We start from the raw sequence: 27,494 nt of genomic DNA, 5'->3' as shown, positions 1-27,494 counted from the left end.
CGTAAGGAACCAATTGCTAAAATTCAACCTTTTGAAATAATGAGATAATAAATTCTGCACTTTTTGAATATCGTACGGATGGTGGTTATCATCTCTTAAAGTTTGGCAGATTTTGTGCCGTGGCAATCGTAATGCAGCTGATGCTCTCCGGACGCTAGTCTCAGGATTGTTATCAAAGTGGTGCAGAACACGATTTTCTACTCGCATATTTGCTTTTAATGGTTTGATGAATTGAAATTGAGCCGGACTCTCGCAACCTATTAAAAGCTATTGTAACGACTCGCCGATCCGGCACTCTGCTGTTTAAAAATCGGCATGCATACTCTCACACCGCCTCCGTAACATTACCGTCGCAGAAACCATACACGAAAATCATGTCAACGTTAGAATACGTATTGTTACATATTGTACGCGCCATATTGTAACAGGAGTAATTCACTTGATAGCTTCTGACGTAATTGACGAATTTATAGGAAAAAGGCAGAAATATAAACAAACAAAACAGTTTTTACCTAAAAACGGAATTATTATTATTATTATTATTATTATATTTTCGTGTACGATTTTAGCGACGGTAATACTTTAAAGGCAGTGCAAGAATGAAGCAACTCCGCTTTTTTGAATTTTTCCAAAATGAAACAAAAGCGAACATATCTCTACAGAAATCTTTTTTCTTAATTTATCGATCCCCTACACGCTCCCAAAGTTTTGACATTTAAATTCCGGACATCCTGTATATATGTACATATGTATATACTACTTACTTATTAATAAATCCAGCAGTAAATTAAAATAAGTAATATATTTCTCAAGTGTTCAAATTATTTTGTCAATTTTTTAGATGTGTATCGCATAAATCTAATTAGTGATAAAAAAAATAGCATGATGCAATAATAATAATAATGATAATACAGAACATTATACTTGGACGCTAGCGTTGTTTATAACACACGTTATTGCAACATCTATGTATCTAGACTAATAATAAATAAATACTAATATCCTAAAAAGAATAATCGATAGATTTAATAAGAATTGATTTTAAGAAAAATTTTAAAAAACAATTTAAGATTAATTTAAATGTAAAGAGAACAGTGTTATTTCGTTAATTTCATTACTATTACAAATATGCACACACTTGCGAATGTTTCGTGGAAGAGATTGGGCGCCAGCAGGACTGCATCGACACTTGGTCGGAGACCCATCTGCATTCCATCTACGCGTTTGCGAAATAGGACGGGATATAACACGTGGCTCTCGAATTGGCTCCGGCCAATTATTTCTTGTTCGCTGGCTTCCGTTTGATCGTACCGGTATTCGAATTACTGGAATTCCCGTTGCTGGCGGACGACGAGTCCGTGCTGGAGGTCTTCTCGCTCTTCGGCATCATCGTCGTCGTTGGCGTCGGTATGCCTGACTTGGCGTCGGATGTCGATGGCGCGTTTGTGATTTTACTGGCCGGCGCCTCCACTCTCGGCGCGATTTCTGTCTTCTCTATGTACGACGGCTTTTCAATACCAGCCTCTTCCCTCCTGCGCGAAAACGACGGAATCCTCGTAACCTTCGGCTTCTCCCTCAGGGACGGCTTTTCCCTTTGTTCCAGAGCCCTATCTCGTTCGCTGTTCTGACAATTCTGCTGTTCTGGCGACGGTATGGCTGACACCTTCGGTATATTCCTCTGATCCCTGCTTCTCGGTAGAGTCGCTGTTGGCTTTATGATGATCTTCGGTTGTTTTAGACTGCCCACCGGGGCACAATTCTTCGGTTCCCGTGCCGTAATGATTATCCGCGGCTCCCTTCTTTCCGTTTCTCTTAAAATCATTAAACTGCCTGAAGTATTTGAATTTTCCGATAATCCTCCGTTTCGCGCCGGATCAATCGTCTTCATTTCATGCTCGATCTTATCCTCGGAACGCGCTGTTGGACTTGGTTGTCGATTGACTTGACATTGATTAAATACTCTTGGTGTGATCACGATCTTTGGTTCTACCATGGGTATTACAGTACCAACGGCATTTCTCTCATCCTTGCTGATCACGATTTGCGGTTCCGATGTGGTCGACGTCATTATGCCTGACGATTCGCACGGTTTGTACCAATTTGGGTTGCCTACGTCCAAAAGCCCGGAAGACTTGCCAAGATCGCCATCAACACTCTGCGAAGTCGATGAGAAGGGATATTGACTCCCATGAAGCGGACACTTTGGGTTAGCATAAATAGCATCCACACTTCCGCCAGACTGGACATTTCTATTTCCTTCCAAGGAATCGATTATGTTAGGATCGGAGTTATTTCTGCCGGTGTCTGGCTTTTTTAGTAATGGACCTACATGCAGGTTTGTCGTTAGTGGCTCATCTTCGATCTGACTTTCGTTTTCTTCGGTGAAGAAACCGCTTTTTTCTAGGCTTTTGGAGGCTCCAAATATTCTTGGAGGTGGTAACGGTGGTAGATTTGAAAGTAAATTTACACGATTACCACTCTTATAGTCTTGTAACGAATTCGCGTACTGTTTCGGTACAAAGAGACTACTCGGTGCCGGAAGTGATCGTCTCTTCTCGATATCTGGCAGTACTTTGGGATAATTTCGACGTTTTATTGTCTTCAAGGCTTCTTCAGGGCTGATGCATTCTCTTTCCATAGTCGGTTCCCGACACGTGACATTTACATCGCTTGTACCAAAGGTCGTTAAGACTGGTCCAGTTTTTATGTAGATCTCTTCATCGTGAGGATCTTCATACTTCGATTCTTCGATATTTGTTCCCGGACCGGGACGAGGCAAACGAGACTTTAATTTAGGATTAATTTTGGCATACAGACTACTCGCGCTTCCTGAATCCGACTCGTAGATCCTGGGAGTGGAGAAATTCGGTTTCATTGTCTTTAAAATGTTCTCCATTGGCAGAGGATCGCTCCTAGAATGATGGTGTTCTATGACGATCACTTCAGGGGTCATCAGCTGCTGTGGACTTTGCTCGTTAGCTATTTCGATACTCTTTGTTAATTCGATCGGCACTTGATTCAGAATGGATTCCGTTCTGGTTGCTGGCGTAGCGTCAATAGCTACAGAAATTTTTGGTAATTTCGACTTTTTTCCAGGGCGCACAACCAACGCTGGGCTTTCATCGTAAATCGGTTCGTCTTTCCTCTCCTTCAACGCTTCTACTTCTAAGCGTTGCTTCTCTTCTTGTTGCTGCTTAGTCAGTTTCTCCTGATGCTCTTTTTGTAATGTTTCTCGCGTTTTACGTAAAAACCTCGGGGAACATCTATATAAACAAAACAGAACTAATAGATACAATTCCGATTGATTTCATAATTTAAAAAAAAATGTTTACACGACCAATAAAATAAATACATTTAAGAAACTCTTCAAATTTAACACTAATCTTACATTATTAATTATAAAGTTGTTTAAATTATTAAAAGAATTTATGTAATTATTTTTATAATCTTATTAACAGGGTTGGGAAGTAACGTGTTACTTTTAACGCCATTACCGTTACTTTTTTTCGGTAACAATAATATTTATTTTTTTCTGTTCGCTAATGGTAACATCGTTATAACATTACTATAGCAAATTCAACCTTTACTCTTTTACAACAGAAAGTAGCTTGAAAAGTTATTTAATCAGCGTTGGATGCTAATGTAAAACACATTTAAATAATACAGCAAAAGACAAACGAAGAGCTAAGAGCCAGTTAATAACAAAAAAAACTTTAATTCAAAATAATAAAAATATTACAAAAAACGTTTTGACGCCGATGGGGCGTCATTATCAATGTTACAGTAAATTATAATTATGAAACTATTTAAAATCTATAAAATTATTCTGGTAATGCAGTCCTCATATCCTTTACTGTTGTGATTACATAAATTAAAATAGTCAGAGTGATAAAAAGTTGAAAGTCCATAAATAAAAACGTATTAGTCAAGGCAGTAAAACAGAAATAGTCTTATTACAAGAAGTTAGAAGAAATATTAGAATAGATAAAATATTGAAAATAACGCAGACAGTTGAAATCCAATAGTTATATGTGAAATGTAGTTACGAAATCTGAACAAATTTGCAAAAGAAGTGTTATCGAGCGAGTGATTTCGACGATGTCAGATAACGTAATGTCAGGATAAACTGAGAACAGATAATCGCAAGAAAGGGAAAAAGGAAGGGTATATTAGGATGGGGAAAGGGAAATCTGATCTTTAACTGTCTCTTTGTTTGACCAACTCGTATCACAAAAGGGATCTTGTATATAACATTTTGGTTATGCATAGGTTCCAGTTGATCTTTTCCTCTTTTTATAAAGTTTTTTAATGTATTTAAATAATGAACAATAGACGTTTCAGTTAAAAGAAGTAACCATCATGCGAGTTAGTGTAACAACACATGTTTCTGTAAATTTTACGCAAAATCCAAAATTAATGCCATTAGATAATGTTACTAGTTGTTATAACTGAGCAGTTATTACGTCCAATTATTGGGAGTTATTGATCATAGAATACCATTTTACAATTTCGCAAATGAAAGGTATGCATTAATTTTGCAATTTTGGTAACAACCAGTAATAATAGCGGTTGCATTTTCACGTCCTGAAGTTAATTAATCACTTTTAATCTTGTACGTTATACCGACAAGCAAAAAGGTACTTTACCAAACACATTTACTTAATGATATATTACGTTTTGTTTATTTCATATATGGTGTTCTATAATGCACATTTATCATTAAACACACATTTCAGATATAATTTTACGAGTTTACATCGTATGTTGTAACCGCATTTCATGAACCAACAAGCGATTTATACACACAACATACATCCACACATACAATATATATGTAGATATATATATACATATATATATGTACTACATAATATTTACTACACATATATATATATGTAGTAAATATTACGATGCAAAAATAAAGTCTATTTAATAACTCACAGAAAAGATTTTTCTCTTGTTCAAGAATGTAATTAAAATTATAGATGTAAAATGTTTTATGAAATATTTAATACGCAATTTATACATGTTACAAATTCTACAACAATTCTTTATTTTATGTCTGTACATAACATTTCCTCTAAATTGTATTTTCTTCTGTTAGTATTTTTTAAATTTAATGCTGTAAAAACAAAAACAATATTACGATTTGCAAACCAGATATTGCTTGTTAAATAAACGAGAGACGAAATCGAACTGTAAGTCGAGTTCAATTAACTTTGTAGGGCAGCACTTGCCAACGTTTTCCACGAGTCAATGCATCTAACGAAATATTCGATAGCGAAAGAGAGAAAGGGAACTGAATTTCCTGATTTGAGTGATACGGGCCACGTCTCAAAGCCACTCTTTAAGCGGAACCCCTAATTGGATTACTGGGTCGCAGCCCTTACCACGATCGACGAATTTGCGAGGGTAAGCGTTCTACGAGTATCTTCAGCTCTTCGCAATTAGGAAAGACATACAAATTGAGTTCAAAACGTTGACTACTACTAGAGCATCGAATGGTATACGGTAGAATGGTATTAAAATGGCGAATAATTTAATATAACATATACATTAATTTAAGTTATTTATTTTATCGAAAGCACATAAATTACATTAAACTTTATTTGAAAGTGTAATTCTCCAAATGGCATTTTTGATCTCATGAAATTTTAAAGAATAAGTTTTCTCTAGATAGCAGAAATCCTTTAAAGAAATTCTCGAATAATTAATTACATAATAAAGTAGTTTCATGAAATAAAGCTGTTGAAAATTTAAAACAACAAAGAATCTTGATTTCTAAATAAGTAAAATATATCAAACTTCAATCCCTTTTTATAATAATTATTTGTATCTGATCATTTATAATTAATTAAATTTCATCAAAAGCTTTTATACTGATATTTATATATTACTTATAATAGAATATTATTCATAATTTTATTTTAAAACAAAAAGATCAAACAACATTTAAATATTAAATCTTATAGGACCATACATGTGAGAAACACAACCAATAAGAAATTGCCTTTAATGGTCGAGCTGGATCTTAGGTGCTATTATATTCCGTGTGAATTTATACCATATGTTACGTATGTAGTCTTTTAAAAAGATCAAAGTTTAATTATTATCATGCAAAACATTGTTTAGAGCTTCACTGACCTATGCACAATCTCCTGCTGAATCCATTCTCTAACCTTGATGTGAGTGTCAATGGTGGAGCTAGAATTTTGCCTTGATAACTTCGATCTGCGTCCAAAGTTAGAGTTGTTGTCGTATGCCTTGTCGTTCTTTATCACGTCGTTCAAATCTGGCTTGCTGTCGCTTTTGTAGCCTATCTGGCCGTAATGGTTCTCGTGTTTATCAGTCTTCGACCTTTTGACAGAGTCGTTTTTCTTCTCGCTACCTCGTCTCTTCAACGATTTCTCCTTTCCCTTCATGTTCTGCTTCTTATAATAGATGAATAGGAAGGCTGTGAAGTTTATCAGTATAAACACTACGAAGAAAACAATCACCATCATCATAGCTGACGAGGTCCTTAACGTGCTTGGCTCTATTGTCGAACTCTCGCCGACGCTCCCACCCGTTGTAACCAAAGTTGAAAACGGCGTCTTCTCCGTGTTAGAATCCGTAATGCTAGACGGAGATGTATACCTGTCTTACACAATCCATATAACTCTTCATAAAAGAATGCAATAATTACTCTTTATATATGTACTTAAAGATTACATCAAATCAAACAAGTTACTTAAATTCATATTAATTTCTTTTCGAAATTATTACTCTCCAAAGTTTCCAAAATTAAATTTTACAAATTGTCTACAGATTTATATTTGTTAGAGATCATAAAAGAGATAATCCAAAATTGTAAGAAATTGTTTTAACGGTGATGTACAATACATTCAACGATTTCAAAGAGTTAAATTAATTCGCTGGCCTTGTTACTGACCTAGTATCGTAGCTTTCATATTTCCGATTAACAGTATTGTTGGCATATTTGCCAATCCCGTCGGCAAAGTCAAGAATCTGTGGTCGCGGTCCTCTCGGTCGTGTCGGGCCCGAAATGTCTTTATTCGGGTGCCTGAGCAGATTGGGCAGGTCCTCATTCCAGAACTGCATCTCCGCCAAACGATAGTGCGCACCTATGTTAGGCGGTATGGCTGTGTGCAAGGGAGGATATTGTGTAACATGTTAAATAAGCCGTAAAATAGAATTCTCGACATGAACCAAACTTGAGATAATAGATTTTGTTTTATCATTATTCAGTTATACGATGCATAAATGGAGATAGTAAAATAACACAGAAAAATAAATTTTTAATCTCTCAATATAAGAGCTGTTTTTATTAGCATTCGCATACTTTCAGACTTACTTAAATTGAAATACGTTTGATTGACAGGATCATATTCTGGCCACTCGATATCATAATGACCCCATTCTTTGAACACATTAGTCAGATAGGGATATCGCTTCGCAATGTTCGGATTCCTGTGGGTTTGAATAATTTCTTTGATAAATAATCGCGAATGATTAATGTATATATAACTGCAGAAACGCCCAATAACTTTTGTTAGGTCGTACAGGGCAGCTTGGGATTAATACCGTCAGGAAATTGGAGTGATATAGGAGAAGAAGATATCGGATAATCCAGAAGAGTCCATAGGGATACTCGATACTGTTTTCTTTCTGTTATTGTAAAGATATTGCGCAGTTAGATTCCCTATAGGATTCCATTTTATAGAATTTTCAGAATGCTCTTTTAAAATTATCATATTATGGACATTTTGTATAATTTAAAACTAACAAACGTGAAATCTAAATCCTTTTATTGGATTGTACAATTCAAAAATAAGCTCTTATATTTAAAATATTGAATAGCAATATTGTAATCCTGTTAAATAACTTCGTGTCTATCGACTTTTTGAAACCTCTATTAATTTTAAAGATACAGTTTGCTTACGCGTATTGACGGTTTTAGTACACCGGAAAATGATTTTTTAATGACGGGTTGAATGAACGCGATGTATCCGATCGATCACGCCTGACAGCGTTCGCACAACGTGGAACAAAAAGACCGTTTTTCCTCGTCATTCGTTATCACTGACAGTGCTCCGAGACAGATGCTGCGCGTCGTTTATTATGGGAAAGGGACGCGCACTTACGATAGATACGGTAACGCATAAAATATTGATCAGCTGTGCGGCGTTTACAAACGCGTAGCGTCCACCGCTAAATCTAAATATCTTTGTTTTGCTTAATTACACTGACCCAGTTGTCTCTGAGTTCTGTCACCATAGTAATGCATACCTATGTATGTTACGTTCTAGTCAAGCCATATGTTCAAAGTGGCTGATAAAAAATAGCGTGGATTTAATGCAAAATATAGTTCTACGGGCGGATTACCATATATCCCCCAAGAAACAAATGCTATCGTGGAGAAAAATAACGTGTATAAATGTCAAAGCTGTTGTGTGTGTGTGTGTGTGTACAAAAAAATTTATTTTTAATTAATATTTTAACACTAAAAGCATCGATTGATCATTATTGACTGTTTCTATTCTTTTTAGAGAGATTAATACAATATTATATAATATTAGATTAGTGTGTGCGTGCAAAAGTTCATACTCGATTTATTATTATTTTTGAATGATAAATCTGATACGAACTTTCGCACTGATCTAATATATAATATTGTAGTGTAAAAGATAGGATTTCGAAGATTTTTAATAATTTTGTCCTTTATGTTGACGAAAGGTTTGTGGTTTTTCATCATCTTTATTTTTATAATAAGTTATATATGCTTGATTTTTTTAGTAAGAAACGTTGGTACTACCGATGTCGTCAACATGTAATTCAATATATTTATTACATTCTTTGCAATATAGGTATCACATTTAACATTATATTTTTGAATTTTGATTTGTTAATCTTGTTCTTTTAAGTTTTAATGATAAGACACTTCTAATGATAAAATATCAATTATTATTTGATATTACATGTTAATTATAATGTATACAAGATTTTATATTCTAATTTGAGCATACTTAACTAAAAACTTTTAATACAATTAAAAATTCTACGAATATATCTCTCACAATTGCAAATAAATTTTTAACATAACTAGAAATTCGGTATTTTCCCATTTAAACAAAGCATGGCTTTATATAACGAGAATATTTGGCTTGTTTAACTGAGTAAAGCGGAATGTTTTGTCGAGTAAAACGAAATATCGAAATAATTCGGAACTGTGAATAATCTGTTTTCATCGCGCAAATTAAAACGGCCGATTCCCTGGATCGTTAATTCGACAATATCGAGCATCAGCATAACAAGCGTCAAATTGCGTCGGGCCAATACAAGACCGAAATCTGAGTACGCGTGTAATGCATGTATATTCATGTACATTACACAAAGATGAAAGATTTGATCACTTAGCGTATAGTGGAAATTCTACAAAAAATTGATCTGGCAGAATTCATAAATTTTTATATATACTAAATACGTAATATTTAAAAATTTATTTCAAAAACATTGATCTATTTGTACATAACGCATATTCTTCAAGTAATATACATATTACACATATATAGATACATTCTTTGATAATAAAGAATACTTAATAATAATTTTTTTTAACTAATTTGTTTTTATAAATAAACATTATAAATTGTTCGAAATTTTATTCCTTTAATTTACCTCTTAATTTATAACGTTGTGTAAGTTATTTACATGGTTTATTTTTTAATTGAGATGTGTTTATAAAGTTCAATTGTACAACGGAAAAATACATTACAGTCTGGTTTAATTAAACGCCTGAATGTTTAGTTAATTGAAAATCACGTTTCCGGATACATGTATTACCAAGTCCAACTTTACGAACTACGGATTTTCGCGTCAACGCGCAACAACAATAGTTTGCTACTTGTTATTAAATATAATTGTTTCTACGCGGTTGCCATCGCTTATATGTTAAACTTTTAATACCAACTTTAATTTAACTTTAATGCTCACTGTGATCGTTTTCCAGATTATACTTCAAATTTTTGTTTGTTAAACTTATTTAATTACTATAATATCTAGCTCTGCAAATTTATATATATTTTATTTAAATTTTATTTACAATAATAAATTGAACATTGAATGAAACTCGAAATACATATCTGAAAATTAGCACCACACAAGAGGAATAAATTTTCAATTTGTCAGAATTTCAAATAAATTAAATTTTTTTTCAATTTACATCACTAATTGTATTATATTTATATTTTTAAACTTTAATTCGGACAATATTAAAATAAGAATTAATTTAAATAAATATATATATGATTAAAATGTCGAAATATTTATTTGGTCGAAACTTACAAAAGTTCTAAATCTTCTTTTAATTAAAAAAATATTAACTTAATATTTCTAGATATCAAAATGTATAAATCATAAGAAATGAATAAGATTGCTATAAACCCCTTTTATCAGTAACTTACCCGATGTAGGCAAAGCTGCACCACCAATTCATAGTGGCCTCTGAAAACAGTGACTCTCTGACGTCGTATCGACTCCGTAAGTTATACTTGCTGTTGTCTAATGGGACACCCAGTACATAGGGCAACTCTTCTCCATGCACTGTATGTTGACGTTGTTGCTGCAATATAACGAGATCACTAGATGTGCTTTTATACCGACGCGCGGATTTTATCGACACTTCTATGCCATTCGCATAACTCAAAAATATCAAAGCTCAGGTTGTTACTTCTTTTCAATGTATTTCTCGTGTCCTATATTTCTTTTCTACTCTCTATCTACATATCCTCTAAAATTTTCATTTTGATATACCTTTAATTATCAATATCTCTTACTAAAATTCCTTATTTTTTATGTTCATTTACTTTAATTCATTTTTACAATTTAATTTATATTTTCAATTTAATTTTTATTTATTTATTTATATTTAATATCTATGTTTTTTATGACAAAATAGAGATACAAAAATTAAAAAATTTAGTATTTAATGTTCAGATATCGAACATTTTTTAAATTTCGAATTGCTTTGAAATCTTTTGTACCTTTTAAAATGTGTAAATCATTAAAATATTTTGTTTTATGGCATGCCTTCTAATGAAATTCTTATATTTTTACTAAATTACATTGTTTATTTACCAACGTTTTCAAATTTAACGATTAATCTTCGGCTTGAATTAATCTTACCTTTTTCAATATTCATTATAAAATATTTATTTCCTTCAGTGATATTAAAACCCTCAAATTTATTTTAATATCTCCCTTTTTTATTGTTAGATATCCAGAATTTCATATATAACATTATGTTGTATATATTTATATATATAACATTATGTTTGTAGCTAATCTAGTTTCAATTAATTTATCCGCTAAATTTATTTCGAGTTTAAACTCTCTTATCGTCAATTCTACCAACAATTTTCAAATGAAATTTCCTGGGCGCAAGTTCTCAGATTTATCGCAATTGTAATTATTTTTAGCGCGATAAACCGAGCGTATTTACAAACACGTCAATTTGTAAAGTTCAATAAAGGGTGGAATTTACGAGAACGAGTAGAAATTAAAATTCATCGAGTTCGTACGTGTACAAGAGAGAGAAGGATAGAGAAAGAGTAAAAGAGAACAGAGAGGAATTGAGATAAAAAAAGAGAGGGATTGACGTAACTTGACATGGAAATGATGCACACTGCGAATCGCTATTTGCAGATTTAAAATCTAATATCCTTGTTGACGTGAGGATGTACGTTGTACCCGGAGGTACATTCAATTTAGCGATATTCTCGGTTACCACATGGCGAGGTTGTTGCCGGCGCACGCAACGACGATAAAAATAGTTGGCCGAAATCCAAATGGGTTCGCAGCTCGGATTTTTCTCTCAGTGAGAGAAACTGTGCGAGCACAATGCCCACCACTAGGTCACAACTCGTCTCTTCCGAACTAAGGAACCTAGGACAATGAATACAATGCGCTAACTATGTCAAATGCATCAAAAATTTTTTCCTATCCTTCGTCAGTTTACAACAAATTTAGAATTGATTTTCCTTTAAATGATTTGATCAAAAACTGTTACTATTTTTCATTGCTGTAAACTTTAGTAGCTTAATAATTTTTTAGAAATATTATTTATTTGATATATAATAATAAGTTAATAAATTTTTTATTCTTTATTTTTTAATCTTTATTTTGTAACAAAATGTATTGTAACAAATGATATGTATTTTGTAACAAATGATTAAACATAAATATATAAAAATTATATTAAAAATAAGTTTTAAAAATAAATCAAAGGTAAATAAAAAATAAGGAATTGAAATAAGAGATATTGATAATTGAAAGTACGAGCATATTAAAATAAAAATTCTAGTTTTTTAAAATAAATAATTTATATGAACTTTGAATTATTTAAAATTGACAATAAAGTAAATATAATGACTCGGCTGAAATAATTAAAATTGGTATAAATATAGGAGGACTATGAGAGTTAAACCGGTTGGAGTGCTAATGATTTTTATATTTATGTATGTAGTAATAAACACAGTTTTGTTATGACAAACGTTTCGACCTTTTAATAATGATCCTCTTCAGTATATGTGGTTTATTTCCTATATAAAATTGAGGAAACTAAAAACCAGACTAAAAGAACATATTAATGATATAAATTAAAAAAATGGCAATCTATCAGTAGTATCGACACCATATCTGAGAACCATAAGTTTAATTGAGACAACATACATATATTAGATAAAGAATCCTTGTATGGAAAAAGGGCGATCTGAAATGATATATATAAAGAAACCACCATAGTCTTAACAAACAAAATGATACAGAAAATCTCCTAGATAATTATATTCCTCTTCTCAATCTAAAGACTCACACTTATAATAACCGTCTTGACTCTCATAATCCTTCCATATTTATACCAACTTTTATTTAAAAATGGCTTATTATTGAAGACAAAATTCTCTTGAAGTGCTATCTGCTAATTGCAGAGTTGCTCGTAAATTTGGTTAAAAAAGGAAATTCTGTTTTTCTGAAATCCCTCCAACATTTAGTTTGTTTCTCTCTAAATAATCAACATTCTTACGCTTCTTGTGAAAAATTATAACGTATATCTTTCTTGCCGCTTCTTTTCTCTTTCTTATATCGTCTTTTCTCTCTTTTGCGGTTAGAGAATTAGAAAAAGTAAATTCCCCATTTCAGATTCACCGATAAAATACAGCGATGAAAAATGCCCTCCATTTTCAGGAGCAACACTCCGCATCAGGGAATAACAACGTTGCATGAAACTGCATGAATTGGAGCGTTGAAGGAAGTGCATTTTAACTCATCATCCCTGCCAGATTATCCTCCCCCACCCTCCCTTTCTTCTGTATGTATCCTTTCCTCGCTCATTGATGCAACGTGCAACATTTTTCCCGTTCCATGTCGGGTCCCGTTTTGTCGAGGGGCGTCTGAGCCATGATAATCGATCTTCGTTGTATCGTCGAGACCTACTTACGCCAGAGTAGTCTTGCATAGCTTTTGGATGCGAGAAGACGTACATGTAGCTCTTCGGGTACGCCCTTGAATGCAAATTGGCAGTCATTATTAACGGCGCCACGGTGCCGCTATCGGAGAGTGCCTCCAGTACCATATCTCGATTCTTCGTGGTGTACTCTTTCGTGAATCCATTCGAGAAGTCGCCATATTGTTCCAACACTTTCGACAGGACCAACTCCGGTTCCAGTTCGTGCGTTGCCTGGAAACATATTTTATTTTTTTTAAATTGATATTCCACCACTCGAACAAAACTGGAATAAAATACACACATACCAAAATTAAGTACTAATTATCCCCATAATAAAAAAGAAATGTAGCAATTTCTAATCTAAAGTGGAGAGGCTTTAGAAGATGAGAAGAACAGAAGAAGAAGAAATCGAAGAATATAAGGAAATTTGAAGCCGTAGGAAAGAAAATATCTCAAGATAAATTCTATAAGAAGGAAGGAAAATAAAAAAATATATAGAGAACAAGGATTGCTTCATATTGGGATAAACGAACTCAACACACGAGTAAATTTACTTTGGCATGGTCTCGCAGGATTTCATCCCGTTGTCCATCAAGCATGCCGTGTAACAAAGCAACTGGTGGCAGGATGTGAAATTTCTCGGATTCTGTTACACCGTACATCAGATCAAATCTAAAAACAACATACAATTTGTTATTTTTAATTTGTTAAATATAAATATATGATATGCTTTAAAAATTGTTCAATCCTTTTGTATACTTAAGAGAACAAACATATCCAAAAAAAATTCATTAGTCATAATAAATATTAGTTATAGTAGTCATCGATATAGATATTTTTTCCATCTATATCTTGTAAAGTGCTCTTTCCCACAGTTTGTGCAGTTTATTATCTTTTAAATAATACTAGATTAAAATTAATATCTATGTATAAGGATTATTAGATCAGTTTTGTTTTTCCTGTATTATTCAATAGAAAAATTTCAAATCATACCTGCCGAAGATCTGGGCGTTCTCCATTAAATTGAGCGGCTTGTCAGGGATGACGGCCCGGTCGATCAACGGTGCGTAGGCCGGCACGTATTTCGGCTTGTGGATTTTCACGTGTAGCAGCCTGTCTACGTCCTGGTTGCGCAAGCAGAGCGCCAATTCGCTGTCGCTGGTGGTGGGACAGTTGAGAGCGTGCGCCACCTGAAAAACGATCCCCGCCATTGCTCACGAGCGCAATGAACGCGGCCAACGACCCTGTACCCTCGGCATCGATGTAACTGTGTAACGATTCTTCGCCGTGACGAGCAACGATATGTCTTTCCGTCGAATTCAAATCGCGAGTGAAGCAGAAACACGGCGCCGTCGTTTGTGAAACATACGTTACCACGTAAAAACTATGATAAACGGCGGTTTCATCAAAAATGTTTTAAAATTTCGGAATTTTTTAAATCTATAGTGATTCACATGAGATTCAGAATTCAAATAATTCAGAATTCGAAGATCTAGAAATCATAATATGACAAAACTTATGTATGCATGTAAAAATACATAAAAACTCAATGTTAAAAAAATAATTTAAATAAAAATAAAACAGAGGAATAAAAATTTAAGAATTTCTTAAGAGTTGCGATTTAAAATATCTAAAATTCCAAAGGTTTTAGATATTTATACATTACGAATATGATAGCTCATGAAGAGATGAGTCACTCTATTACATAATTTATCTCTAAAACGCTTCAGAAAGTATTTGAAACAGAAATAAAGGAGTTAGAATGCGACTTCTTTACAACAAAATCGGATTCAACGTTTCAAGTATCTAAGCATCTAATTTTTATAAACTTGAGAAAAAATAAAGGAATGAGAGGTCTTTCAAATTCGAAAATTAAGTCAATCATGGAATTAATGATAATAGATGCCGCATGTAGCAATTTGTCATTCCACGAAACTAAAATCCGAGCGCATCAATCCTCATCTCGCGTTTTTATTGGCGACTATTATGCAGTGGCATTTTTCTTTACCTGCTTGGTAATTTGCAATGGCGCCTTGCCGATGGCGTCCGCGCTCATTGCCGACCCTGACATCAGAATAGCCCGTTTGAACAATCCTGCACCACAAAATAAAAATGTCATTGATTAATAACTTAGACATTTAATATCGCGTTTAGCAGTTCTCCAACTTTATTAAAATTTCAGTATATAGAAGAAGAATAAGGGGGTCATTAAAAATTAATTCTTTTAAATTCAATATTGAAAATATTTGAATAACGCACTTAATGAATAGTTTTAAAAATACTTGAACTTAATCGAAAAAAGAATTTATTGATATAATATCATGATATTTTTACAATATAAAGTTACTTATAAAGAACTTTTCTCCTTGACAATATAATAACAATGTTAAATTTTCCAATTGTGGTCTAATAAATGATTATATATTTACGTCATGTGTAGATAAGGAAAAAGTGCAGCTATTAATATAATATGGTACCAATATTTGAGAACCCTCGGCATGGCACGGGCATTTCTGTCTCGACGTGTAAAATATTAAGTCCGGTTATTTTTCATTGCACAATATAATTATTGGCCGGACGTGGTAGCATTGTGCGCCCGGCCGGAAGAGAAAAGTTCCTTTTCCCGGCCGCCATTGCGAGTCGGTCGGGTGAAAAATGGTCGACATCTTCTTTCTTGCTTTTGCTCGTTCTCGCTGACCCTGCTGAGCACTGCCGAGTACTCGCAAGTGCTTGAGTGCTCGTAGTCGATGTATGCTCACCATTGAACACGTGTAGACTACCGATTCTTAGTCCCTTGTCAAACTCGGAAATATCACAACGCAAGTTTTTACGAGTCGAAAAGAGAAAAAAACTCGAAAGAAGTAATTGAAGTCTTTGAGATCTGAATAAACGACTGAATATTCTCTGGTAATATGGTGTGATCTAATATAGTCATATTATGATTATATTTTACTTATATTCAGTTGAGACGTATAAAACAAAACGTCTTAATAATTCAACAATTATCTAAATAGTTGTTTCAACTATATTTCAAATAGTTATTATTCAATATTTTATTATGATAAATATTAACTTTCAATTTTAATCAAAAACTCTATAAATTCTCTCAAGATCAATGAATGATTCATTCGAAAGCACGCCGATCGAATAATGTTTCGACTGTACACATGGGTGTATTGCATTTAATGCAAGTGTACGTATGCCTATCTCTCTCGGCTTGATTCCTCCAATTAATCCCACGATTATCCCTCGCCAACTCGGAAATCGTGATCCCTATATGCGATCACTGGTACGCTCCTATGACTATGGATAATGTTTCCAATTACAGCGAGGAGAGGGATTAGCTCGGATTGCATATAGTCCTTTGGTTCTTGCGAGAGAGTATTGTTGCGAACTAGTTCAATTTTTTTCGGGACTATTTGCAAAAATTGATAAGAATCAAATGATAAAATAAGAAATGAAAACTGAACTACAGAATAGAAAGAGTTTAAAGGAACAAGAAAAAAAACGCGATTATATTAATGTAATATACAAACTTCTGTCTTATTTACCTTTCTTATTGGCAACTGGACTGATTAGAAGTAGATTAGCAAAGATAGCTCCAGTTCCGTGGCCGACCAAAGTAACGCTATTAGGGTCGCCGCCAAACTCCGCAATGTTTTCCCTTAGCCAAAGTAATGCCGCTATTTGATCTAACAGTCCAAAATTGCTTGCTGTATCGTCTCTAATTCCAGGTCTCAGAAAACCTATAGTAAAAGTCTTGCATTTACTACAAAAATTAATATATAAATAATTATTTATTTATAAAAATTGAAAAAGGAAAGCATTTTAGTAAAACTGAAGAAATTAAGAATATGATAAATCTTGAAAATCTGACATTCAGAGACCTAGATTAGTTTAAGAAATTTTCACTTGTTATTCGTTTAAAAGTTTTATACTTCTAATCACTATAGAAGTATAAAACTCTTAAACGAATGACAAATGAGAGAGAATTCCTGAACTAATTAAAAATATAAAAAGTCAAAAGGCTATAAACTTGCACATCAAGAAATAATAGTCCAAGGATGTATCTTTAAATTTGTCAACGGTGAGACCCGTTAGAACTGAAAATCCGCGAAAGAAAGAAGTCATTAAAATAAATCCCATAAATATCCACCTCTCGACAACTCGAAAGCTTCTGAGACACACCTCTCTTTTTTTGTTTCTTATTGGGGATCTCGAATAATTGGGATTCCAGGTTTCAAGATCTCCGGGGACTCGTGTATTCAGTGTCCCAATTAATTAGCTCCACGGAGATGCAAAATTCTCCCCCTCGTGCTTAAACGTGAAGCACTTTCGCGCGGTAACGCGATCGCCAGAGCTGTTTTTGCTCAGCAGCCGCTTCGCGCTCGGGACCATATTTTTCCCCTGTTTTGCGCAGGGCGGACATGGCGGCGGCATGGCAGAGCGGGTAGAAGCTATCCGCAGGCTCCTCACGGGCTAACTCCACGGCCGCCTAGAGCGGGTCGGGGTTACTAAGCGCTTCCCCAGCACTTTAACCTAATTTATGATTATGGTTTCGCGTCCGCCTCTTTTTTTCTTCCGCCAACCACTCCACTTACCGGATATACCGAATGTACTCACACCCGCGTACATGTGCGCACCACGAGCTCGTCTATTTGCATCGCGCCGTCGCTGTCATCTCGCGAGAAGAGATTGCCGGAATTTTGCTGTTAACCCCTTCAGGACGACCACAGTACACGACAATTTCGGATTGCAGGTGCTGCGATGCACCACACTTCTGGATGGCAGTTTTTAACGAACTTTTTGAATAATGATGCTTTCGCATGACCGCCCTCGTGCAACGGGAGAGAAATATATACTATTACTACATCAGTTATACACTTTTTTTTTTTTTTTTTTAAGTACAATGAGAAAAGTGCACACCTGGATAATACACGGAATAATTTAACATTTTTTCATACCAGAAAGTACCATGTCGCAATCTAGCACGACCTCATTGTTGTTAAATCGTCCGTATGAATACGAATATTTTTATAATGTTTTAACTGAATCGAGCAATCCAAAAGATAAAACTTCATGTTACATCTATAGTATGTTACCTCCGCGAATTTTACAAGTACAGAAGACAGCTTTTCTTTATAGTTTAAATTTATAGTTGTTTATGATTAAGCTGATACACAGTGAAGAGCATCATTTACTCTTTCGGTGACGCGATAAATTTACTGCTTTGTATCGTGACTTCGGTAAACTTTCTCTGAAAGCAAAGTTCAATATTGAAAAGCTCGAAGCGATAAAAATTTAGATAGGAAATTTGCAAAGCAGGCGGCAGCCTTGGTAAACGACAAACCGTAACGAAGTTATTTATATGACATAGTATACAGTTAAAATATATCAGGCGTTAGTACTTTTCCGCTTGGTGGATCGATCAACAACTCTTATTCGTTGTTTATAGATAGAAATAACAAAAAAGAGCTATCAATTCGTCCTGAAATGATCTTTGTATTTATCATAGTTTTTTCAAAAATTGTTTTAATAAAAAGTAGTAAAATCTACATGAGCCAACGTAATTAACGATATATAAATTATTGTATATATTCATAAATAATTACATACAAAAACAAAAATGTGTACAAATTGCGTACATTTTGATCCCGATTAGGATTCTTTTCAGCGTCTATTTGTAAGGTGGTAATTAAGTTTCGGTTAAATCTTCTATCTATTTCAATCCATATCACAGTTAAATATGTCTAAAATAATTAAAGTAGAAAAATGTTAAAATTCTTTTATAAATAAATACATATAAAAGACCAGCTCTTTAAAGAGTTGCTGACCAGTTATGTTAACAGAATGTAAATGTAAGTGGATGGAAAATTAGAACTTAAAATTACCATCTCACATTATACCAATAAGCTGTTTATTGGTAATGCGAGGACTCAAAGTGAGATCGAAACGTGTGCAATTTGCATGTTATACTTTTGTATGTTAAAATTAATTCATTATTTATACATATAATTCGCGTACTGTTAACTATATTAGCTCATAAACATAGGCTTTCCTTTTACCAATTTATTTTATGATTCTCGTAACCTTACTTTATTATTAAATAAAAAATTTATGTGTTTTACCTAGGATACCAAGTCGAAAATTAATTGTAACAAAAACAACGTTGCCGTAAGCCGCTAATATAGTGCCATCATAAGGATTACCACTGTTCCACTCGAAGCTTTCACCGTGGATGAACATCATAACCGGATACTTTCTCAGATTTTTCTGACCTGAAACGAGAAAGAAATTAAATATTTCACAGTCGTTTAAATATTTATGTTTAAATATTTATGCAAATGTAATTTGTGCTTTCTTCGTTATTGACATCCAGAAATGAAAACTTTATGGCAATAGTGACCTACATTTTGTAAAACTGAAGAAAATGAATACAAATACTTGGTTACGTTGTGTTGCTGTAAATCTTTAATTATTTAATTAACAAATTTTTCAGCTATTCTTCGAAAGTTTTCTTTAATTAGCAAGTATAGGAATATATATAAAATCTTCGTTGCAGCATTATTCTTTGGTAATCGGCAATAATTTATTCTCTTCAGCGATGGTATTATTTGATTTGTATTTAAGAAGCTTTTGGGTCCTCTGGAACGCTCCTTGAGGATCTCTGATTTACATTAAGCGAAAAATTATTGCCAGAGTTTGTTCGTGAAAATGGAAGCACAGGATTAGTCCCAAAATTTATATCATCCCCCTTGAAAACTATTCACACAGTGAGTTTTCGATATTAGGGTAACTATAAATTCTTCGCCATCTCTATCCTTCAAACGACGTAGTTTCCTTTTAGCACGCGATCCGCAAATTAGACTAGGACGACAGTCTTTTGTGAGATTTATCGGAAAATCCGTTCTGCCAAACTTTCTGCTGACATTTGGATATTGAATTTGTCGCTGATTGTAAGTAAATCATTCCTCTTCCGAATACGACTATCAAGCACCGATAGATTAAACGCGATTGTCAGTAATATAAAGTGTCGATATTTATGAGTTAGAGAATAGATTACTGTACATTTTAATTGTTTAAAACTTTATATTTTCTCTGAAGTTAATACCTATATTTAAAGAAAAACTATTATAAAAGTAAATCCTTTGTTAAGTATTTTAAATTTTTTCATTTTAAGATAAATATATTAGGAGACACGGTAGTGTCTCCGGCCATGTTCAAAAACTGAATATATAGATATTTGAAATAATCTTTCTTAAATAAAGATAAAGCGGTATATAAGAGATATATTTAAGAGATAACATGTATATAAATATCATTTACGTGGCAGGCTACATCGGAAATGAAATGGCAGAGATTTCATCCCTTGGCGACTTCGAGAAGCGGCGATCTAAAAACTCATTTAGCCGCGACGCTTATCCCGAGATTTAATTAACAGTTTCAATTATCACCGACGACCGTTCGTCGAACTAACGTATCTCCTATTTCCTCCGAAACGCTCGATAGAATGGCTGGCGCGTACTCGATACATCTCGATAAATCAAGACACTCGATCGCGACATTCTCCCTACCGAATCTTCTTGCCTCCCTTCTGACATCGACAACTCGTCCCATATATCTCACGATGTGAATATCGATTTAGTCATACATAAGAGCCTCTGGAATATGTTGGAGAATAGTTAATGAACGTGAATTTAAAATAAGTGTAGAAGAAAATATTTAAAAATATAATAAATAAAGCTACATTAAAATGCTAAATAATGTACACGCTTGTTCTGTTCTTTAAACAAATTTATAATAGACACGAAAAGAATGGTTTTGTTGAGGTATTTAAAAATTTAGCTAGAGACTGATGTAAAAATCATTTTATTGGACTATTAAAATAATTGTGTTAGGACTCAAACTGGAGTTGCTATAGAATGTAACAAACCTTGTAGCATTATTCATCATCATGCTAAAGTTTCCTTAACACAAAGTCGTTCTTTCCGTATAATACAATATAACTTCACTCCATTACTATATGATAGAAATGATTATACTTTTGTTTTCTCTATAATTAAGTCTATAAATATGCACGTTTTTTAACGTAAGAGTCTTGCGTATCGAATGACATATCATGATATTTATGAGACAGAAGCGATATAATAACGGGCACAAATATTCTATCTCATTTCTCTTTTATAAGAAGTACTGCCGATGGTTTCTGCGCACAATCGCGTCCACGCTCGTGTCTCTCCGGGGTCCTATACATCATAACGATCTCGAGTCGAAACAAGCACCAGGAGAACAAGAGAAAGCGACAGGGATACGCGATCCCTGCGAAATTTACATGAAAATTGAAAGGCGGATCGATCGATGCATTCTGCATAAAATTGATGTATCGCGAATTACATGCGCGGAGATATTTTCATCTTGCGTCACGTGAACGCGCGGTTCGCAACGGAGCTACTACTGCTATAAATCACTTCGCGTGAAGCTATATCTTAATAAAAGGAAAACCATTCCTCCGCCCGAACGATGGTGTATTTTTCACTATAAAAAAAGCACACGCTCGTAACTTGCTCGAAACGTTTATGAAGGCCGTCTATACGAAATGCATTTTCATTCCCTCAAGAAAGGGCTAAAATGATTTTTCAAATCAAATATATTACCTATGTATGGAGTTTTCACACACATAGTTACAAATAAAAATAATAAATGCAGGCATAAAATTGTAACAGATTATATAAACATATATAAATAACAACGTAAATCAATTTATAATAAATGGTTTATCATAAATAAAGTATATATTGATGATAAACGGAACACACACGCACGCACGCACGCTCGCACGCGCACACACACACAAAAGTTTGTAATAATAACCTAAATTATATACAACATTAAATATTAAATTCTATATAATACATAATTAATTGAAAATTTGTGCGCGCGACAATTAATGCTCTATATTTTCATAATCTTTTAATTTAAAAGATATTTTTTATTGGATTTTATTAAATTAATAAAAAATTAAGGTAAATTGTATATTGGAAGATTAATCAAAACTCTTCATGTTGAAATAGAGGTAGTCCAAATCCAGATTAGAAGAAAAGCCCCATGAACAAATCAATTCTCGATATACGAACGCTTTTTATCGAGCGGCGTAATCAGTTTTATTGGTGTGTTGCTTCTGGCTGGCACGAGATAAATATTTACGAGGCGTCGCGATGCGCAGAAACGTCGGTCTCGTAACTCACAGTGCCTCGAAGAGCGACCTTCCTCCGTTGGTTCGCATGCTCGTGTAAATAATAGATTTACAGCCCTTTTACGGCATCTCCATATGCCCCGAGAAACCGGTTGACGCGAGCGAACGCCGCATCGATAATGGCGCTGTAAATCAACAAAAATCTCCCTAAAGATCGACCGATACTCTTCTCCCACTCCCTTCATCTCCTGCTCCTTTCCACCCGTGACATGGAAACAGCTTCTTTTGCGAATAATGAGAAAGACGGGGTGGTAAACCACCTCACGATACGAAGGGTGGAAAACGTGTCAGCCTTCGCCATCTTGCGAAGTTCACAGGAAACTCCTGACAATATCGGTTGCTACAATCCTGTGCAGATGTCGGCACAAACATTATTTTGTTCGGGAGTGGAAATGTCATTATTCGTAAGACTTTCACACAAGTCCTTGCAAATCAATACGCTCAATCCCACGAAAGCGCACGCCATCTTTAATCATCTCCGACGTTAACTCTTTTGTTTATTTTTTTACTTTCCATTAAATTATAATGTCGATCCCTTATTTTCCAGCAGGGCATTCACCAACACTGCAGGTTGTAGACATTCTGCATTGTGTCGTCATTAAAATAATTAAAATCTTAACAGAAAAAGTAGACATTGATTAATTTTTATTTTTTACTTAAATGAATAAAACAAAAGATTTGTAAATTTTAAATAATTAAATCACGATCGCAATTTTAGAAGATTTAATATAAGTTTATAAAAGTATTAATTTATAAAAGTAGTTTTGATATTATTTATAAAATTAATTCAATATATTTATTTTAAGATTACATATATCCCGAAATGTGTGTATATAGAAAGAGAATCGTCTGTATGTCATGTGAGTTATTTTTCCATCATTCTGTACTTCAACTTCTCAACGAAATCCCTGGTTGGTATATCACCAGCTATCTTCGGTCACAAGCGGGAATTCCCGCAGTCCTGTAAATCGGTATATTCGCCTCGCTCGGGCAAAGTGCGGAGTCGTGTCGAGAATTTTTTGCGAAGCGGCTGTTTCGCAAAATCGCGCGAACTGCCGGCTGAACGCCGGAAATTGGAGGAACGACGGAACATGTACCGACCGCGAGCCCTTCTGCTTTCTTTCACTTTATCTCCGAGCCAAATCTGAGAAGCTAATTCTTGACTACTATCTTGTTACGATTAATTTTGACATATCCCATGTGATTGAAGCATCAAAATTAAAAAAAATAATGTTGCTACAACAATAATTGTCAGAAACATGAATCAATTTGTAATTGTACCTAAACCTAAAATAGAATTTCTTTCTTATTTTTTTATCGTTATATAAATACATTTATTAAATACTTCTACAGACGCAATACAATTATAAAAAATAATTTTTAATTTATAATTTGAAATTGTGTGTAAAAAAAACTTAAAATTGTGAATTTTTTATTATTCATTGTTGTTAATATAAAAGCATTTGTTAAATATTTCTCGACTCAATACGATCAAAAATACGATAAATATAAAGAAGGCAACGAGCCAAGTAAATAAACGAACAATTTCATTTAAACAATCATACAAACAGATCAAAAACAAACGTTTCGACTCCGATCGGGTCATTTTCAATGTTACATAATATATGAAGTATTATAGATTAAAATATATTATATACATTCTTCATTAAGTTAAAATATTCTCGATTCAATGCTTGATTCAGGCAATGTTGGTGTGGTAAGCATAATTAATCCTAATAGAAAAATACATGTAAAAACAAGGAATTAACAATATTCTAAAACATAATGTGTAAATATAAACGTTTTTTATCTTATCAATAATAAAAGAAAAAGAAGTAACGATTAAAAATAGTTTTTAAAATATACAAATAATCTATTTATTATATATGTATAACACACATAAGAGAAAGAATAAAATATATCTTTACATGAATCTTCTATTCTTCTTCTATTATAATATAGAGTTCCTAGGAATAAAAGAGAGAAAGAGAGAGAAAGAGACAGAGAGAAAAAATAGAAAGATTTCTGTGTCACAAAATAACGTTTTTCAAACGTTATTTGTTAAATACAATAGAATTTATCGATAGCGGTGAGTACATTTTTTAATCTATTGTGCTCTCTTCTCTCTCTCAGAAATCTCAGATGCTGCGAAATCCGAGTTTATACCATCGTGCCTAATCCGCAGACCGATCGAGTTGTTAAATCCTATGTGATTAGTGGGATTTTGCGCTCTTTCTGGCTTTTCGAGAAGACCACGGTACCGTGAGAGATCCGAGTGTTCGATACCGATAGTGTGGTATTGTAGATACATGGTTTAGCAAAGCCTTCCATTATCGTGGACGACGTTATTCAATCCGTAGTACACGTATTCCAATGTACACGCAAAGCGTCTGGAGCAGATAGAATGACGGAACGATGACCCTCTCACATGTGTTACTCTCCATAAACGTTCATGTTTATCGACCGCCCGTAATATATTCAACTGGAAAATTCGAAATTACTCTTTCTTCTTCTTTCCTAAATCTGTCGAGGCCAGTGACACTTAATACATTATGTCTAGAGCACACTTCAGACAATCTATAGTTCTACGACTCGTATTTATAATTTTATTCATTTACCATATACTTTAACATAAAATATTTTATTTTACATTTTATGTGTCAGAGAGAGAGAGAGAGAGAGAGAGAGAGAGAGAGAGAGAGAGAGAGAAGGAAATTATAAACAGAATTCTATTCTAAATCTACAATTATATATTGTATAAAAAGAGTTTTATGCTGTGAAAATTTAAAAGTATTATTTTAATTATGTATGTTACGCGAAAGGACGATCTTCATATAAAAAATCGAAATCTTGGTTTTAGTTCTAAATACTGATTGTGAATTGCAAATGAGAAACAAAAAGCTAAAATCAATATTCTCTTAATATCTTAAATATTTTTAGACAGCAATAGTAAATTTCAAAATTATACAATATGACAAAATAATATTTATTATAATATTCAATATAATATTTTCGACTTTCTGACAATATGTCCAATTATTTTCTTTTAGTAGAAAAATAACCACAGAATTCAAAAGAGATCTTGTTATTATCCAGGTTATTTTTGCTTTCTTACGATTTAAATTGGTTATCGCAATCGAGATATTGTGCGTTTAGTGGTTTTGAAACGAAATTTGCCATCTGCTTGGACGATAGCAGTACATTTATCGACAATTTTGCGAATAATAGCATTGATGAAAAGATAAGCAAGAGAAATATTTACGGTCACTCGCGCAACCATCGAAAGCTATGGAAAAAGGAAAAATATGTACGATTTGTAGCATTCCTTTCATCAGTTTCTCTCTTTGTTTGCTTTATTTCGATTCTTCTCCATTTTATCATGTCTTCAGAATTGTATGTCAGGAAGAATATAACCGCTTATTTCAGTGACGAACATCTTCCACTGTCCGCCAAATACAATTTCTGGAGTTGCGTATAAGGAATAAACACATTTTCGAACACGTTTTTAGCTGCTGCTTTTTAACATACGTATACGATTACTTCATACTTAACATTACATTCTCGAATTGAAAGTGCAGGAAAAAATCAACTGAGACTAACATAGGTAATGACCCTATATATACTCCAAAATTTCCTTAATTAATATTCTTGAATTTATATTGTGTTTTTATATTTTTATTTAAAGTTGACGCAATTGAACGATACTTTTCATTTTAAAGATAAAAATTGAAAAAATGACATTATAAATATAACTTAAAATTATGTAAGATTATAAAAAACTTTGTTATGAATAATAATTTTTTTATGTAGTTGAAGAAATGTCCATGTCTCTGCTGAATCTGTGAATATCAATTTAATATAACGGAAAATTTAACCAATTTAATGATGAATTTAATGAATGCTAAAGTATTTAAAAAATTTAGAGTAAAAAAAATTGGAAACTTTTAGTTACGTACAACACACTTAGCATTAGAAATTTAAAAAGTTTCATTAAATTAGGGCATAATAAATGTCACTCACACTAGATCTCATTAATTCTCTTTTATTCTCATTATGAAAAGAATTGCGTGAGAATTGTGTTAGCCGTCTTATTCCAAGCCGTTGACTGTTCTTTTTATCAATGTCCAAAGAGTAATGGTAGCAGTCGTTTTCCAGGATGCGAAACATCTTCAGCATCTGGTCCGATGCCATAGTCTAGAATTGAAGTAATGGGAAAACATCTATAAAGATGTCCACGTCTCTCTTCCCTCAAGATTATAACAGCGATTGTACTTCTTCAAAGATTTATGATGTTATGACAACAGGTAAAATATACACGTGTCTTTTCATGTGCTGTTGTGTACGTGAATACGATTATCTTAATTTCTCACAATTAAAATAATCGCATTCAACAAGCGCGACAGTTTTAATCCCCCGCAATCTCTGGGTTTCTGTTCGGTACAAGCAAAATTTTACTTTCAAACTTCGAAATATATAAAAAAAGGACAGAGTCTAGTTTTTTTTCTTAAAATATTTTGTTAAAACCTATTTAATAACATAACAAAGATGTTAAAAAGTAACTCTAAAGTTTTTCATATTTTTTAAAAGCCTACAAAGAAAAAACGGTTTTATCTCAAAGTATATCTAAAAATTTAGCTAAATACAGATCTGAAATATAATTTTGTTCGATCAAAATAATTCTGTAAGAAAAATGACTCTCGAGCTGGTTGCTAGAATGTCAAAACTTTTTGCAACATT

General features: G+C 33.3%; 1 protein-coding gene across 1 annotated transcript in view; it reads right to left on the bottom strand.

Moving 5' to 3' along the window:
• Positions 1 to 1,156: 1,156 nt before the first annotated feature.
• The window catches only part of LOC108772272 (uncharacterized), a 50,539-nt gene continuing 24,201 nt past the window's right edge, over positions 1,157 to 27,494 (bottom strand). The window contains exons 3-13 of the mRNA XM_018537776.1: positions 19,633 to 19,782; positions 17,056 to 17,250; positions 15,513 to 15,598; positions 14,498 to 14,694; positions 14,059 to 14,176; positions 13,496 to 13,735; positions 10,464 to 10,621; positions 7,355 to 7,470; positions 6,932 to 7,142; positions 6,145 to 6,636; positions 1,157 to 3,263 (exon numbers count right to left, since the gene is read on the bottom strand). Coding sequence (XP_018393278.1) covers positions 1,277 to 3,263; positions 6,145 to 6,636; positions 6,932 to 7,142; positions 7,355 to 7,470; positions 10,464 to 10,621; positions 13,496 to 13,735; positions 14,059 to 14,176; positions 14,498 to 14,694; positions 15,513 to 15,598; positions 17,056 to 17,250; positions 19,633 to 19,782 — 3,950 coding nt within the window. The 3' untranslated portion in view covers positions 1,157 to 1,276. The remainder of the gene's footprint in view (positions 3,264 to 6,144; positions 6,637 to 6,931; positions 7,143 to 7,354; positions 7,471 to 10,463; positions 10,622 to 13,495; positions 13,736 to 14,058; positions 14,177 to 14,497; positions 14,695 to 15,512; positions 15,599 to 17,055; positions 17,251 to 19,632; positions 19,783 to 27,494) is intronic.

Source organism: Cyphomyrmex costatus, unplaced genomic scaffold, assembly GCF_001594065.2.
Source record: "Cyphomyrmex costatus isolate MS0001 unplaced genomic scaffold, Ccosl1.0 scaffold182, whole genome shotgun sequence".
Taxonomy (NCBI): domain Eukaryota; kingdom Metazoa; phylum Arthropoda; class Insecta; order Hymenoptera; family Formicidae; genus Cyphomyrmex; species Cyphomyrmex costatus.
The sequence above is the reverse complement of the archived record's forward strand: the minus strand, read 5'-3'. Positions and strand labels throughout refer to the sequence as shown.